The following is a 17,738-nucleotide window of genomic DNA, read 5'->3' as shown; positions in this document are numbered from 1 at the left end:
CATAGAGATGTACAGCATGGACACAGACCCTTCGATCCAACCCGTCCATGCCGACCAGATATCCCAACCCAATCTAGTCCCACCTGCCAGCACCCGGCCCATATCCCTCCAAACCCTACCAATGTGAAGGGGTGATGGTTAGATTCTCTCCCTTATTGGAGATGGCCATTGTTTGATATTTGTGTGTTACAAATATTAGCTGCCACTTTTCTGTCCAAGTCTGGATATCGTCCAGGTCTTGCTGCAGTTGGACATTGACTACTTCAATATCTGAGGACTTGTGAATGGTCCTGAACATTGTGCGGTCATCAGTGAACATCTCCACTTCTGACGTTATGGTGGAGTGAAGGTGGGCCGAGGACACTACCCTGAGATTCTCCTGCAGAGATGTCCTTGGAGATGAGAAGACTGACCTCTAACAACGACAGCCATGTTTCTATGTGTCATGTATGACTCCAACCAATATAAATTACAAAATGTTGAGGCCTTTGCACAGTCTCCCTTTCGGGACTCCGTTTATCATTTACTGCCAATCTGAAGAAGACTGTACTCTGGCTGACAGAAAATAATGTTCTGTTTATTTCTAATGCATCACCTAAGCTTTAGTTCTACACTATAACCTTTTTAGATGATGCCTTTATTAATTGCCTTCTGGAATCCAAATCTGTAGGTTCTACAGAGCCTGTTACACCTTTAAAAAATACTAATAAAGTAGTTAAATATGATTTCCCTTTCAGAAAACCAGGCTAACTCTCCCAAGTGTGGAAGAAAGTGACAGCAGCCATAATTGTGAATTCCTTCCGCCACTCTGGCCTCAAGCAGACAATGACTCAGCAAGATACTGAGTCAGCCAACCAATGTGACGGCTCGTATTGTTCACGTAGTGAGAGCTGGCGCAGAAATTCAACCAGCGACAACTATGAAACCTACACAATGAGCAATGAGAGAGATGCAGTATGTTTTTAATCCGAGACCACTGAATGTCCTTCTCCAGAATTATTTGCTTTCCTTACTGAAGCAGCAAAGTGTGTGGATATGCTCCAGGATTTTGCACGGCAGCGCAAAATCATGTTTGACTATGTTAATGACTTGGCTGATAGAGTATTGTTGGATGAGTGCTATGCAAAGCAGAAAAGGATCAGACTTATACCAGACACATATCCGGAGTATACTTTGGGGCAGAAACTAAATCTTGGAGATGATGAGGAAATATAACGATGGAAGTACATTAATCATGGGTGACTTTGTTTCCTTGTAGGTTGGGATAGTCAGATTGGCTGGCTGAGGAAGAAGTCTCCATGTATTTAGGATAGTTTCCTAGGACAAAATGTTGTGGTCAAATCGGGGAACAGCTTAAAACTGTATAAAATTTCATTTGAGGTATTGTGTATGATTCTGGTTGCCACATTACAGGAAGGATGTGGAGGCTTTGGAGAGGGTGCAAAGGAGGTTTACCAGGATCTTGCCTGGATTGGACTGTATCCGCCATAAGGAGAGGTTTTGACTAGAATATCAAGGCTAAGGGATGACCTGATCGAAGTATATAAATTGACAAAAACATGGATAGTCAAGTCTTTTCCCCAGGGTGGAAATGTGAAATACTAGGTTTAAGGTGAGAGGGGGAAAGTGTAAAGGTGAGGCAAGGTTTTTACACAGGATGGTGGCTGCCTGAAATGTGCTCTGAGGGGAGGTGGTTGAAGCAGATTTGATAACGTTTAAGAGGCATTTAGAGACGCACACATGAACAAGCAGGGAGTAGAGGGATATGGACCATGTGCAGGTAGATGGGATTAGTTTATTTCATATCATAGAATCCCTACAGTATGGAAACAGGCCATTTAGCCTAACAAGTCCATACCAATCCTCTGAAGAGCATCCCACCCAGGCTCAACACCCTACACTTTGCCTGTAACCCTGCATTTGCCATGGCTAATCTACCTAACCTACACATCCCTGGACACTACAGGCAATTTAGCATAGCCAATTATCTAACCTGCATGTCTTGACTGTGGGAAGAAACCGCTGCACCCAGGGGAAACCCGCAGACAGTGGGAGAACATGAAAATTCCAAAGATGTGCAGGTTAGATAATTGGCCGTGGGTAGTCTCCCAAGGGTAGAATCGAACCCAGGTTCCTGGCGCTCTGAGGCAGCAGTGCTCACCACTGAGCCACAGTGCTGCACAATAGTTTAGAATGGGCATCCTGATTGGCACAGACGTAGTGGGCCGAAGGGCGAGTTCTGATGTTCTATGTCCTAAATGGGCTAAAACCTGAGACAGAGTTGCTACTGGATAGGCTGTCTGTATTTAAAAGTTCATTAAGTCACCAGGACTGAATGAGATGTTCTTGAGGACACAGAGGGAAATAAGGTTAGAAATGGTGGAAGTACTAGCTGTAATCTTCCAGTCCTTGTTAAGTATATGTGTAGAGCCAAAGGACTGGAGAATTGCAAAAGCTAAATGCTTCTTTAAAAGGTACCAGATTGGAAGGCCAATGGATTTTGATAGAGTTGAAGTGAAGGGTAATTATTAAGACTGCAGGAGGTGGTAAGCGGTGTTTCACAGGATCAGTGCTGGGGCTCCTGACTTGTGCTGCATAATGTGAAGAAGCATGAGATGATACAGTTTGATGGGAAGAATAGAATATCTTTTTAAGAGATGAGAGTAAGGTATTGATATTAAGAGCAAGGACATCCTGCCGTAGTTATGTAAGGCTTTATTGAGACCACATTACAATACCACATACAGTTAAGGTCTCCTTCTGTCAGAAACTGTATTACCTGCTTTTAGTTGGGGTGGAGTTTATTATTTAGTCTCCGTTTTGAATATACACATATTCTCTGGGTGGAAAATTCCAAACATTTACAAGTCTCTTCCTGAACAAATCCCTCCTATAGTCTCAGTCTTAAATGCTCTACCCTTTTCTATAAAATGATGACTCCCAACTCTTCAACTCCAACCAGAGTACACAGTGTCTCAGCACATACCATGCAAGCCCACAGATAGTTTTATTCCAGTGCCATTACTTCTGACTTTTCTGAACTCTTGTGGAAAGAGACACTTTCTGTATAATATCTCTTTTTACAGAACTTGCGTCTCATTCAGGAAACAATCTAGTGAACCATTACACCTCTCTTGGACTCATTATTCTGTGGGCAAGGAGTTTAAAACTACTGATTATAAATGATTTGGAGGTGCTGGTGTTGAACTGAGGTGTACAAAGTTAAAAATCACAACACCAGGTTACAGTCCAACGGGTTTAATTGGAAGCACTAGCTTTCGGAGCGACGCTCCTTCATCAGGTGGTTGTGGAGTACACGATTGTAAGACACAGAATTTATAGCAAACTTATAGCTATAAATTTATATTTATAACTTGGTGTTGCGTGATTTTTAACTGATTTATAAAATTGGTGTTTGAACGAAAAATTGGAGTCTTCATTTCAAAATGTTTTGATACTTGGCCTCTGAAGTATTTTGTTCTTCTTTCTAGCCTCTCTTGAATCGGAATGGCACTAGTCAATCAACATGGAAAGACTTCCGTAAAAAGGTGCAGTTGCTTGTGCCCTACATGTGGCCAAAAGGGAATCTGTTACTGCAGGTCCTGGTCCTGTTCTGCTTGGGTCTCCTTGCAACAGAACGAGTCATTAATGTGTTTGTGCCTATCTACTACAGAAACATTGGTAAGTTCTTAAACTTTTTTTTGAGCACCCCTGAAAAAAATAACTTTTGTGCTTACACTGAATATGGGAAAGATGCTGTAAAGTCGGAAATATTCTCCATGTGACAAGGTATCTTCAGCGAGACACCAAAATTTGCGGTGTAGTGGACAGCGAAGAAGGTTACTTCCGAGTACAGCAGGATCTTGATCAGATGGGCCGAGGAGCGGCAGATGGAGTTTCATTTAGATTAATGCGAGGTGCTGCATTTTGGAAATGCAAATCAGGGCAGGATTTATACACTTAATGGTAAGGTCCTAGGGAGTGTTGCTGAACAAAGAGACCTTGGAGTGCAGGTTCACATTTCCTTGAAAGTGGAGTCTCAGGTAGATAGGATAGTGAAGAGAGCTGTACAGGATATTGGTTAGGCCATTTTTGGAATATTTGTGTGCAGTTCTGGTCTCCCTCCTATAAGAAGGATGTTGTGAAACCTGAACAGGTTCAGAAAAGATGTACGAGGATGTTGCCAGGGTTGGAGGGTTTGAGCAAGAGGCTGGGGCTGTTTTCCCTTGAGCATCAGAGGCTGAGGGGTGACATTACAGAAGTTTATAAAATCATGAGGAGTATGAATAGGGTAAATAAACAATATCTTTTCCCTGGGTGGGGGGAGTTCAGAATTAGAAGGCATAAGTTTAGGGTGAGAGGGGAAAGATTTAAAACGGACCTAAGGGGCAACCTTTTCACGCAGAGGGTCGTAAGCATATGGAATGAGCTGCCAGAGGAAGTGGTGGAGGCTGGTACATTTACAACATTTTAAAGACATCCGGATGGGTATATGAATAGGAAGGGTTTGGAGGGATATGGGGCGGGTCCTGGCTGGTGGGACTAGCAAATCAGGGCAGGATTTATACACTTAATGGTAATGTCCTAGGGAGTGTTGCTGAACAAAGAGACCTTGGAGTGCAGGTTCACATTTCCTTGAAAGTGGAGTCTCAGGTAGATAGGATAGTGAAGAGAGCTGTACAGGATATTGGTTAGGCCATTTTTGGAATATTTGTGTGCAGTTCTGGTCTCCCTCCTATAAGAAGGATGTTGTGAAACCTGAACAGGTTCAGAAAAGATGTACGAGGATGTTGCCAGGGTTGGAGGGTTTGAGCAAGAGGCTGGGGCTGTTTTCCCTGGAGCATCAGAGGCTGAGGGGTGACATTACAGAGGTTTATAAAATCATGAGGAGCATGAATAGGGTAAATAAACAATATCTTTTCCCTGGGTGGGGGGAGTTGAGAATTAGAAGGCATAAGTTTAGGATGAGAGGGGAAAGATTTAAAACGGACCTAAGGGGCAACATTTTCACGCAGAGGGTCGTAAGCATATGGAATGAGCTGCCAGAGGAAGTGGTGGAGGCTGGTACATTTACAACATTTTAAAGACATCCGGATGGGTATATGAATAGGAAGGGTTTGGAGGGATATGGGGCGGGTCCTGGCTGGTGGGACTAGATTGGATATCTGGGTCAGCATGGACGAGTTGGACTGAAGGGTCTGTTTCTGTGCTGTACATCTTTATGACTCCAAGTGGATGTCCTTCTCGATCACTTCTGGAGTTCCTTATCATCAATTATGCTAGTCTTTTGTCAAATCAATTCACTCCAAACGATTTCAAGAAACACTGAAGATACTAGATACTGCAAAAGCTATGGGCCTTGACAATATTCCAGGCGAAAATGAGGACTGCAGATGCTGGAAACCAGAGTCTAGATTAGAATGGTGCTGGAAAAGCACAGCAGGTCAGGCAGCATTCGAGGAGCAGGAAAATCGACATTTCAGGCAAAAGCCCTACATCAGGAATGAGGCAGGGAGCTTCCAGGGTGGAAAGATAAAAAATTATCTCCTCGGATTCTGCCTGACCTGCCGTGCTTTTCCAGCACCACTCTAATCTTGACAATATTCGGGCAATAGTACGGAAGTAATCTTTTCCAGAATTAGCTGTGCCCTAGCCAAACTGTTCCAATACAGCTGAACATTGGCATCTACCTGACAATGTAGAAATTTGCCCAAACATGTTCAGTGGCAGAAAGCAAGACAAACCCAATCCAACCAATTATCACCCTGTCAATCTATTCTCTATCATCCGTAAAGTCAGTAGTCAGATGGCACCAGGTTATAATCCAACACGTTTATTTGAAATCACAATCTTTTTGGAGTACGGCACCTTCTTCATTTCACTTGACAAAGGAGCTGCACTCTGAAAGCTTGTGATTTCAAATAAGCATGTTGGACTATTTCCTGGTGTTGTGACTTCTGACTTTGTCCACCCAGTCCAACACTGGCACCTCCACATCATGGCTATCATGAGTAAAGTGACAGAAGATGTCATCAACAGTGCAGTCAAGTGAAACTTCCTCAGAACTAACCTGCTCACTGACGCTCCATTTGGGCTCAGCTCCTGACCTCATTACAGCCTAAGTAAAGACATGGAAAACCCAAAGGTGAGGTAAGGGTTACTGCCCTTGGCAGCATTTGGCTGAGTATGATAACAAGGAGCCCTCACCAAACCGGAGTGAATGGGAATCAAGGAAAACTCTCTTCTAGTTGGAATCTTATCTAGCACAAAGGAAGATTCTTGTGGCTATTGGAAGTCAGTCATCTCAGCTTCAAAACAACACTGCACTGGTTACTCTGGGTCGGTATTTTTAATCAACCTGTTCAGATATATTATGATTCACTGTTGGAGCAGGTGGGATTGAAATAAACTTTGATGTATTAAAAACAATTCACATTATAGAAGAGGAAGTTCGGGAGACTTTAGAGAATATAAAGGCGGATAAATCTCCGGAACCTGATCTAGTGTATCCCAGAAAGTTGTAGGAAGTACGAGAGGAAATATAGACTTATGAGTCTGACTTTGGTTGTGGGTAAGTTGTTGGAGGTGATTATAAAAACAGATCAGATTTGTGGACATTTAGAGAGACGAAAAATTGATTAGGGCTAGTCAGCATGGTTTTGTGCAAGGAAAATCATGCCTCACAAACTTGATTGAGTTTTTTGAGGAAGTTACCAAAAGATTGATGGCAGAACAGTAGACGTTATTTATTTGGATTTTAGTAAAGCCTTTGACAAGTTTCCGCCTAGTAGACTAATTTGTAAAGTTAGGTCACATGGAGTTCAGGGTGAGCTTGCCAATTGGATACATAATTGGCTTAACAGCAGGAGACAGAGTAATGGTGGAAGGGTGCTTTTCTGACTGGAGGCCAGTAACCAGTGGTGTTCCACAGGGATCAGTTCTGGATCATCTTTTGTTTATCATTTTGTATAAGAGATTTGGATGAGAATATAGAAAGCATAATTAGTAAGTTTGCGGACAACACCAAAATTGGTGGCACAGTGGACAGTGAAGAAGGTTTTCTAAGATAACAAAGGAATCTTGATCAAATGGGTTGATGAGCTGAAAAATGGCAGATGGAGTTCAATCTAGATAAATGTGAAGTATTACATTTTGGTACAACCAACAAGGGTAGGGCTTCTGCATTTAATGGTAGGGCCTTGGGTAGAGTTGTAGAACAGGGGGACCGAAGAGTGCAGGTACATAATTCTTTGAAGTTTGTGTCACATGTGGACAGGGTGATAAAGGAGGCATTTTTCATACTTGCTTTCATTGCTCAGTCCTTTGTGTATAGGAGTCAGGACATTATGTTGAGGTTGTACAGGACATTAGTGAGGCCTTCCTGGTCTCCCAGTTCTGGTCGCCCAGTTAAAGGAAAGATATTATCAAGCTGGGGAGGGTTCAGAAGAGATTTATCAGAATGCTGCCAGGTGTGGAAGGTTTGAGTTTTAAAGTAAGGCTGGTACTTTCTTCGCAAAGGAAATGGAGAGGTCACCTGATAGAAGTTTATTAAATAATGAGAGGTACAGATAGAGTTAATGATAGTTGTCTTTTCCCCAACATGGGGAATTTCAAGACTCTGGGCACATTTTTAAGGTGAGAGGAGTGAAATTTTATAAAGATATGAGGCAAATATTTTACACAGAGTGGTTCCATTATGGAATGAACTTAGAGTCATAGAGATGTACAGCATGGAAACAGACCCTTTGGTCCAACCCTTCCGTGCCAGATATCCCAACCCAATCTAGTCCCACCTGCCAGCACCCGGCCCATATCCCTCCAAACCCTTCCTATTCATATACCCATCCAAATGCCTCTTAAATGTTGCGATTGTACCAGCCTCCACCACTTCCTCTGGCAGCTCATTCCATACCTGTACCACCCTCTGTGTGAAAAAGTTGCCCCATAGGTCTCTTTTATATCTTTCCCCTCTCAGCCTAAACCTATGCCCTCTAGTTCTGGACTCCCCGACCCCAGGGAAAAGACTTTGTCTATTTATCCTATCCATGCCCCTCATAATTTTGTAAACCTCTATAAGATCACCCCTCAGCCTCCGACGCTCCAGGGAAAACAGCCCCAGACTGTTCAGCCTCTCCCTGTAGCTCAAATCCTCCAACCCTGGCCCCTTGTAAATCTTGGATGCGAGAACAATGACAATGTTTAAAAGACATTTGGATAGATATGAGTAGAAAATGTTTGAAGGAATATGGACTAGAATCAGGCAACTGGGATTAGTTTAGTTTTAGATTATGTTCAGCATGGACTAGTTGGACCAAAGGGTCTGTTTCTATGCTGTATGATCTATGATTCCATGAACCAGGGCTTCCTGGTTTATCGGTAGGGATATTACCACTGTACCACAAGAACCCTTCCTAACAACCTTATGCTGCTGTCATAACGTCAAACATTCACTGTGTATTGAATACTGCTCACCACCATTCGTGACTCTCCACACTGGAGCAGCCTGTATCCATGTGTAGCAAGGACCTGGACACCCTTCAGCCTTGGGCTAGCTAGTGATAAGTAATATATTTGTACCATATGAGTGACAGGCAATAATTTTTTCAAACAAAAGACAATCCACCCATTGCCCCTTGAGACTCATTGGCATTGTCTTCACTGACTCCTTCACTCGGTTTACCATTGACCAGCATGGTTTTGTGCAAGGAAAACCATGCCTCACAAACTTGATTGAGTTTTTTGAGGAAGTTACCAAAAAGATTGATAATGGCAGAGCAGTAGACGTTATTTATTTGGATTTTAGTAAAGCCTTTGACAAGGTTCCGCCTAGTAGACTATTTTGTAAAGTTAGGTCACATGGGATTCAGGGTGAGCTTGCCATTTGGATACATAATTGGCTTAACAGCAGGAGACAAAGTACTGGTGGAAGGGTGCTTTTCTGACTGGAGGCCAGTAACCAGTGGTGTTCCACAGGGATCAGTTCTGAATCATCTTTGGTGACATATTAGTGACAGGCAATTTTCTCAAACAAAAGACAATCCACCCGTTGCTCCTTGAGACTCATCGACATTGTCATCACTGACTCCTTCACTCCGTTTACCATTGACTAGAAGTTAAATTAGAGAGTGTGTTACTGGAAAAGCACAGCGGTCAGGCAGCATCCAAGGAGCAGGAGAATCGATGTTGCTGGTATAAGCCCTTCATCAGGAATGATCATTTCCTGATGAAGAGCTTATGCCCGAAACGTTAATTCTCCTGCTCCTCGGATGCTGCCTGACCTGCTGTGCTTTTTCAGCAACACACTCGTGACTCCCATCTCCAGCATCTGCAGTCCCTTGCTTTCTCCCAGAAGTCAAATTAGAATGTCATATAAATATCTTGGCTACAAAAGCAGGTCAGAGGGTAGGAATTCTGCAACAAGTAACTCGCAGTCTGTTTTCCCAATGTCTGTTCACCATCGATAATTAGGAGATGCCGAAACTCAAAGGTCAGCCAATCGTGACTGACAAAGGAAATTGGGGATTATATAAGATTAAAAGAAAAACCTTAAAATAGCCACAAATAGTAATACATTTAAGCTTAAGAAGTTCTTTAAATACAGCAAAAAGACGCCCAAAAACTGCTACAAAAAGGAAAACTGTAATGTGAATTCAATCCAACAAAGCGCATGAGAATAGACTGCAAAAACATCTCCAGGTGGGTAAAAAATGAACTATTTAGCTTGGATGAATGTAGATCAATTTAAAAAAAGATTTAGGAGAATTTATAATTGATAAAGGGGATAAATGTATTATATTTGGATTTCCACAAAGCTTTTAATATGGTCCGTGTCGTGATTGTAATAAGGTCAGCCTAGTAGATCTCATAGAATACGAGTTCCCTGATTGAGGCTGTTAATCTGGTCCAGTCAGGGAGCCCTGGCTGACAGACAAGAACAGAAGCGTCCGAGGTTCGATTCACTATGAGGGAATTGGCCCTGAGGGAGCTGGATCAGTGTTAAGGACTCTCTATGTGTAAATAAAGGGTGACTTGGTTCCTGTGGAAATAAAGGGATACTGATTTCTGTGGAGTTATTTTTTAAAAAGTTCATTTGTGGGATGTGAGCATTGCTGGCTAGCCAGCATTTATTTTCTGTCCTTAGTTGCCCTTGAGAAGGTGGTGGTGAGTTGACTTCTTGAACCACTGCAGTCCATTTGCTGTGGGTTGGCCTACAACACTATTAAGCAGAGAATTCCAGGAGCTTGACCCAGAGACCGTGAAGGGACGGCGATATATTTCCAAGTCAGATGGTAATTGCCTTGGAGGGGAACATGAATGTGGTGGTATTCCCATTTATCTGCCACCCTTGACCTTCGTGTGTTTGGAAGGTTCTATCTGAGGATATTTGCTGAATTGCTGCAATGCATCTCCTAGATGGTACACACTACTGTTGCTAGTGTCGGTGGTGAAGCGACTGGGTACTTATGGATGTAGTTCCAATCAAGAGAGATGCTTTGTCCTGGCTGGAGCCAAGCTTCTTGAATATTGGAGCTACAGGAGCTACAGGCAAGTGGACTTAGTCATAGAGATGTACAGCACTGAAACAGACCCTTCGGCCCAACTCGTCCATGCCGACCAGCTATCCTAACCTAATGTACTCCCATTTGCCAGCAATTGGCCCATATCCCTCCAAACCCTTCCTATTCGTATACCTGTTCAGATGTCTTTTAAATGTTGTAATTTTACCAGCCTTCACCACATCCTCTGGCAGCTCATTCCATACATACACCACCATCTGTGTGAAAAAGTTAACCTTTAGTTCCTTCTAAATTTTTCCCTGTCTCACCCTAAACCTATGCCCTGTAGTTCTGGACTCTCCCACCCCAGGGAAAAGACTTGTCTATTTACCCTATCCATGCCCCTCATGATTTTATAAACCTCTATAAGGTCACCCCACAGCCTCTGACGCTCCAGGGAAAACAGCCTAAGCCTTTTCAGTCTCTACCTGTTGCTCAAATCCTCCAAATTCTCAGTGCACCATTTTTCCAAATCTTCCACCTCCTGTCTGTAGTCTGTTTCGTCGACATTTGAGTTTCAACTGACTATGGTGGTGTAATCAGCGAACTTGTAAATGGCATTAGTCTGGTATTTGGCGATGCAGTCATGGGTATACAGTGAGTACAGTAGGGGGCTGAGTACGCACCCCCGGGGGGCTCCAGTGTTGAAAAAATGTCCTGGAGCTGAGACAACTGACCTCCAACAACCACAACCATCTTCCTGTGTGCCAGGTATGACTCCAACCACCAGACAGCTTTCCTCCGATACTCATTGATTCCAGTTTTGCTGGGCTCCTTGATAAAAGGAGAAAGTGCAGATGCTGAAGATCAGAGGACTGCAGATGCTGAAGATCAGAGTTGGAAAATGTGGTGCTGGAAATGCACAGCAGGTCAGGCAGCATCCGAGGAGTGGGACAGGACAGTGTCAAGACATGAGATAAGTTTGGGGCAGGAGCAGGTGAAGATGATAGCTTGACTGGGGCAGTCAAGTTTGTGAATTTTGGTTAAGAGGTAGAACCGGGCTGTGCGAGATTCTGGGACTGAGGTTGGAGGCTGTGGATGGAAACTCCCCAGAGACGATGAGATTGTGAATGGTCTAGGAGATGATGGTTTGGTGATGGAAGGTGAGGTCATGGTCAAGCAGGCAGTAGGAGGATGGGACAGGACAGTGTCAAGACATGAGTTAAGTCTCCTCGGATGCTGCCTGACCTGTGCTTTTCCAGTGCCACGCTTTTTGATTCTGGGTTCCTTCATACTCTATCAAATTTGGTTTTGATGTCAAGGGCTGTCACTGTCACCTCACCCCCTTTTAACAATTCATTGTAGTACTGAGGGTGAGCACTACTGACAGAGATGCCAGCTTTCGGAAGAAATATTGAACCAAGCCCTGATTAAAACCGGGGGGAATGGAAAGTGGGTTACTGATATACAGCATTTGATTTATACTATCAAGAATCAAAATCTATCCAAGACTACTTCTTGTAGGAGGATATAGAACAAACAAACTTTTGGTGTATAATGTTGAAGAGAAAATCACTTTCTATCTCTGGACTTGCTGATTGAAAGGATTTCCTTCTCACCCTGTTTCAGATCTAAGTATAGCTGGCTTTCATAAGGTGGTTTACTGCACACATCCTGCAAGACCCTATTATTGCCTTATACCTCTGTTGAGGAGAAAGTGAGGTCTGCAGATGCTGGAGATCAGAGATGGAAATGTGTTGCTGGAAAAGCGCAGCAGGTCAGGCAGCATCTAGGGAACAGGAGAATCGACGTTTCGGGCATTAGCCCTTCTTCAGAGCTACTGTATCTGTCTGTCTGTCATTGTTCTTCCAAACATCTATTCCCATCTCAGTCTTGACTTCTTTTTCTTGTTGAAACTAAAGTCACTGACTGTTAAGATGCTAATCTTCAAACACACAGAACATATGCTCTGCCAATCACTATCTTTTTGCCACAATATACTGCATTACATCCTATGACAATTACTTTTACTTTCTTCCTTGTTCCAGTGGTTCTAAGCTCTACCTGTCAGCAGAAACTCTTATCACTGACCTTCAGCTGATGTACAGAAGGCTCAAGTTAGATATTTGTACACTATATAATGATACAAGCTAATTATCAGGAAATATTGAATAAACTATGTCCTTGAGAGTAGAGTGGGTTGAGAAGTTACTTCATAAAGAGGTTCCATTATGAAAATTTGTTGCCATTAACAATGTCCAGGCGGTTGAGTTTGAGAGGTTCAGAAGCCAGGAGAAAGCTGATGGCTCTGCATTGGCTTAGGTCTCTGGGTTGGAGAGCTGCTTCTTTCATTGATCAGTGCAGCTAAGAGTGGGAGTGAAGGAAGACTACAAGCAGTAACTTTTTAATGCATCTGAGGAACATTGGAGCTCTGAGAAACCTGGAACAGCATCACTTTGGTGAAGCTAACTGTGCGAAAGAGCTGGAATTGTACCCTTTGAATGGGTTCTGGAGTGCAGTAATGGGAAGCCAATGGAATATGGAAGGAAGTGTTTGTACTCCTAGCACCTGAGTAGTTATTGAGGCTGTATATGACAGAGTGACCTCCAAGAAAGTTACATGACTAGATATCCATTTCGTTTTTCTTTTTCTTTCCACTTGCCTATCGTCCTCGAACGGTATCAGTGGCGATGTGTTGAGCCAGCACGAACCTGAATTGAAACCCAGTGCAGACTTGTCTGATCTGTTGCTGTTTTTTTTTCTTTGACTTTTAACCTTATTTACTTTCTGTGGAGAGCACCTGGCAGCTTCAACGATGACTGGATTGCTGAGATCGGCTCAGCGCGGTCTCGTGGTGGCGACATCATTGGTAGAGGCAAGATGGCGCTGAAGGATGGCAGTGCAGCCAGAGAACTTGTGCTGGTGATGGTCTCAATGTCAGGGTGGAAGAGCCTGGATCCAGGCCCATGGCTAAGCACTTAAGAAGGACTGTATTGCTAAACTTCTAACTTTATTTCTTTATTTTCAACTTTTATACCCAAGATTTTGTACCTTGGTATTTTGTGCCGAAGGTGGCGCTGGAGAAAGGCAACTTTGTACACTTTTCACACAGTTATCTTCACCAAAGTTTATTACACACAAGAAAAAAACTCAAACTGCATTGCAGTGTACAAGAGCTATCTAAATGATTTCATTGCAAAATCAAAAAGATTCATTCCCTTTATCTCAGCAATGCCCTAATTCAAACCTCAGTAAAGAATCATCTGTGTCTATTGTCAACTGAGAAACAAGCTTTAATGTGTTTCCCTTCCAGGAAATGTTACATATTCACTCATCGCTATTTTCATCAATTAATGTCTCTCCCAGGAACCATTAAAAGAAACTGCAAACTCAGCTTAATTATTACCTGGCATGGATTCTCTAAACTCCAGTCTTATCAGCCTTGAAGAATGTTTCCCTCTCAGATACCCACACAGTTTTCTGCTTGAGGAGTCATCAGCTCTCTGACTTCTAATTATCGCAGGGTTTCTCCCAAATCCTGTCTGTCTGGAAACTTCTTCTCCCTCCTGTCTCTCAATATTTCCTCCATTTAATAGCACAAATTCTCTCATAACATTATGAACTCGCGTAATGAATCTTGTATAGTTCTTCTTGTTTTTTTTCAAAACCATATAATCTCTTGGCTTTAATCTATTGGTAAATGTCTGGGATTTCACATATTGTCCATCTTTTTAAAAAAAAATTAAATGGTTTGTAATGTAAGTTTGACGGTCTTATTTGTGTCAAAACCCAGCAAGAAATTCAGAAAAATCCTTTTTAACTCCATGCATGGCATGTGGAAATTCTACCATGGAGTAATAGATACATGTAAAGGAGAAAGAGATTAAAAATGAGGGAGAGGGGTTTGGAGGGTAATGTTGAGCATGAACTGGGCCAGATTGCCTGTTGCATTGTTCTGTTTGAATTGCAATTAACTGGACGATGCTCTAATACTGTTTATGATCAGATTTTGTTGGAGGTTATTCTGATTAGTGTCACTACTACCTCAAGTCAGAAGAGGGCAGTATTAACCAGTCAGATTGGTCTTTTCAGGATGAATAGCTGTTAACAAGAAACTAACATCCCTCAACTCCAAAAGTTAATCCCTGTAAGACCACATGCTGAGATTTCCAAAAAAATTAGGTGCAATTTTCTGCATTGATTCTTATTGATATGTCCCTAAATCAAGCAATACTGAAATAATAAAAGTAAAACAATACATAGTGACACAACTACCATTTCTCGCAATGCCACAGCATTTCAAAGCACTTTACATTTCGAAAGCTTTTTAGGTTTTGTTCATGGTTAAACATTGAATAGATGACGGGGGAGAGTGCCCATATCATGTTTTTTAATAGTACTATTTGATTTTTTTTTTACATACATCACCATGTACTTTAGCCTCTGCACATTCCGTTTGAGCCTGCTGGTAAAGGCTGCATTGGCCAGCATCTCCATAGTCAGATTATTTGGACTGAAAGAGCTGATGATAAATGAGCTTAGATCCGTTCATGGCAAACGGCAAGAGATCATCTTCTATTTTTTTTTTGGAAGACTGTATGATACTTCTCAATTCGTCCAGAATTTTTGTCACAGATTCACTTCCTATTTATGATGTGCTTATGAGAAAGGAGAGTTTAAATGTTTTATAGGTTTGAACAGAATTTGTAAATGAGGAGTATACAAAAGCATTGTTCATTTGGGGTAATACAACCTACAGAATTTACTGAAACTATCAAGATCAGAATGGATCCATTAGGCTAGACCAAGGGATTGCTTTTTGAAAATCTACTCAGAGTCATAGAGATGTACAGTGTGGAAACAGACCCCTTGGTCCAACTCATCCATGCTGACCAGATATCCTAACCCAATCGAGTCCCACCTGCCAACACCCGACCCATATCCCTCCAAACCCTTCCTAATCATATTCTCATCCAAATGCCTTTTAAATGTTGCAATTGTACGGCCTCAACCACTTCCTCTGGCAGCTCACTTCCTCTGACCTGCTGTAATCCATGTGTTGTAGATAGACCCATCATGCTGTTAGGGAGGGAATTACAGGATTCTTACCCAACAACATTGAAGGAACAGTGATATATTTCCAAGTCAAGACGGTGAGTGGCTTGGAGGGGAACTTGCATGGGGTGGCGTTCCCATGTATCTGCTGCCCTTGTCCTTCTGTACAATTTTAACCATGTTTCAGTGCTTTCACCTTATGTTGGCAAATTTTCCTGACTTTGGTTCTGGGAGTAACATAATGCATAAGATAAGAACAAGAGTAACATTTTGGTTAGATATCAGTGATGGTGGAAGTGTAAACATAGCTATATGTACCTGAATTAAAGTAACACTTGCACTGCTGTAATGGGAGGTTTGGACTTGGAGTTAATGCATATGGTTATTGAGTTAGTATAAGTGACTACTTTTTTAAATGTGGGTGTTTGATGGGATAGATGTTTTCTAATCAACCTGTTCAGAAATATTATTACACACCTCTGGAGCAGGTGGGACATGAAACCAAGCCTCCTGACTAAGAGGTAGAGACACTACCGCTGCATCACAAGTACCCTGTTTCATGGGCCTAAGTCCTTATCCCAATCATCTTCAGTTGCCTCATCAAAGACTTTCCCTCCAATGTTAAGTCAGAGGTAAGGATGTTTGCTAATTGACTAATGTTTACCATCAAATGTGAATTCTGAGGTACTGGCAAAGACCATGTCCAAATACAACAAGACCTCCCATATCTAGATTTGGGCTGACAAATCGCAAGTAACACGTGTTTCACAAGTGCCAGGCAATTTCCATGTCTAACAAGAGAGAATCTAACCATTGCCCCTTTGCATTTCAACAGTATTACTGTTGCTGAATTTCCTAATATCAATGTTTTGGGAGTTACCAGTGATCAGAAATTGAACTAAACTAGCCATTTAAATACAGTCACTACAAGAGCAGGTCAAAGGCCGGGAATCCTGCAGTCAGTTAATCATCTTCTGCCTCCCCAAAACGTGTACACCATCCACAAGGGTACTAGTCAGGAGTGGAATGAAATACTCCCCACTTGCCTGGATGGCGGCAGCTCTTACACTCTGACAGGGAATAGTATGTCTACCTACAGAAAATGAACAACTTGGTTCAAAGAGGCAGCTCACCATGGCATCTCAAGGGCAACTGGGATGGGAAATGTATACTGGCCAAGCCTATAATGCCCAACTCCCATAAATGAATGAAGTATTTTGAAAAAAACTCAAGTTGAATAAGCAGGGCTGACCTACAGTTGAAATTTCCTTGGACTTTCAGAGTGTAATGTGCTTTTTGTGACCTGCAACGGTAAGCATGAAAGAAAGCATTTTTAATGCCTGTGAAGACCATTCTGTGGAGCACATGTCATACTGTGAACACTAGAACATTTATTGCTATTCACCTAATAGTGAATACACCTAATTACTAATCTCCATACACAATTGTCCTTAAGAGAAAGTAAAGACTGCCGATGCTGGAGATCAGAGTCGAGAGTGTAGTACTGGAAAAGCACAGCAGGTCAGGCTGCATCCGAGGAGCAGGAGAGTTAACGTTTTGGACATAAGTCCTTCATCAGGAAGTGATGAAGGACTTATGTCCAAAATGTCGATTCTCTGCTTCTCGGATGCTGCCTGACCTGCTGTGCTTTTCCAGTACTACACTCTCGACAATAGTCCTTACCCAAGTGAGTTTTGAGAATATTTTGTAGCTCAGGTTGAGATTCTGGATGTAGGTTTGCTCGCTGAGCTGGGAGGTTTATTTCCAGATGTTTCGTCACCCTACTGGGTAACATCTTCTTTGGTCTCAGGCGAAGCAGTGTACATGATTCCTGCTTTCTATTGAGATGTTTGGGTTTCTTTGGGTTGGTAATTTCATTTCCTGCTCTTTTTCTGAGTGTGGTAGGTGGGGTCCAACTCGATGTGTTTGTTGATAGAGTTCCGGAACTCCAACTGGAACTCTATCAACAAACACATCGAGTTGGACCCCATCTACCACACTCAGAAAAAGAGCAGGAAATGACATTACCAACCCAAACATATAAAAAGAAAGCAGGAATCATATACACTGCTTCGCCTGAGGCCCACTGAAGATGTTGGAGAATCGACGTTTCGGGCATGAGCCCTTCTTCAGGAATCCTCATTCCTGAAGAAGGGCTCATGCCCGAAATGTCGATTCTCCTGCTCC

General features: G+C 42.5%; 1 protein-coding gene across 4 annotated transcripts in view; it reads left to right on the top strand.

Annotated features, from left to right (window-relative positions):
* Positions 1 to 17,738, top strand: part of LOC122551842 (ATP-binding cassette sub-family B member 6-like) — a 262,691-nt gene that overhangs the window by 59,418 nt on the left and 185,535 nt on the right. For all 4 annotated transcript variants that reach the window (XM_043694361.1, XM_043694362.1, XM_043694364.1 and 1 more), the window contains exon 4: positions 3,492 to 3,681. In XM_043694361.1, the coding sequence (XP_043550296.1) occupies positions 3,492 to 3,681 (190 nt within the window). The remainder of the gene's footprint in view (positions 1 to 3,491; positions 3,682 to 17,738) is intronic.

Source organism: Chiloscyllium plagiosum, chromosome 7, assembly GCF_004010195.1.
Source record: "Chiloscyllium plagiosum isolate BGI_BamShark_2017 chromosome 7, ASM401019v2, whole genome shotgun sequence".
Classification (NCBI taxonomy): Eukaryota; Metazoa; Chordata; class Chondrichthyes; order Orectolobiformes; family Hemiscylliidae; genus Chiloscyllium; species Chiloscyllium plagiosum.
This window is presented reverse-complemented; position numbering and strand designations above follow the sequence as displayed.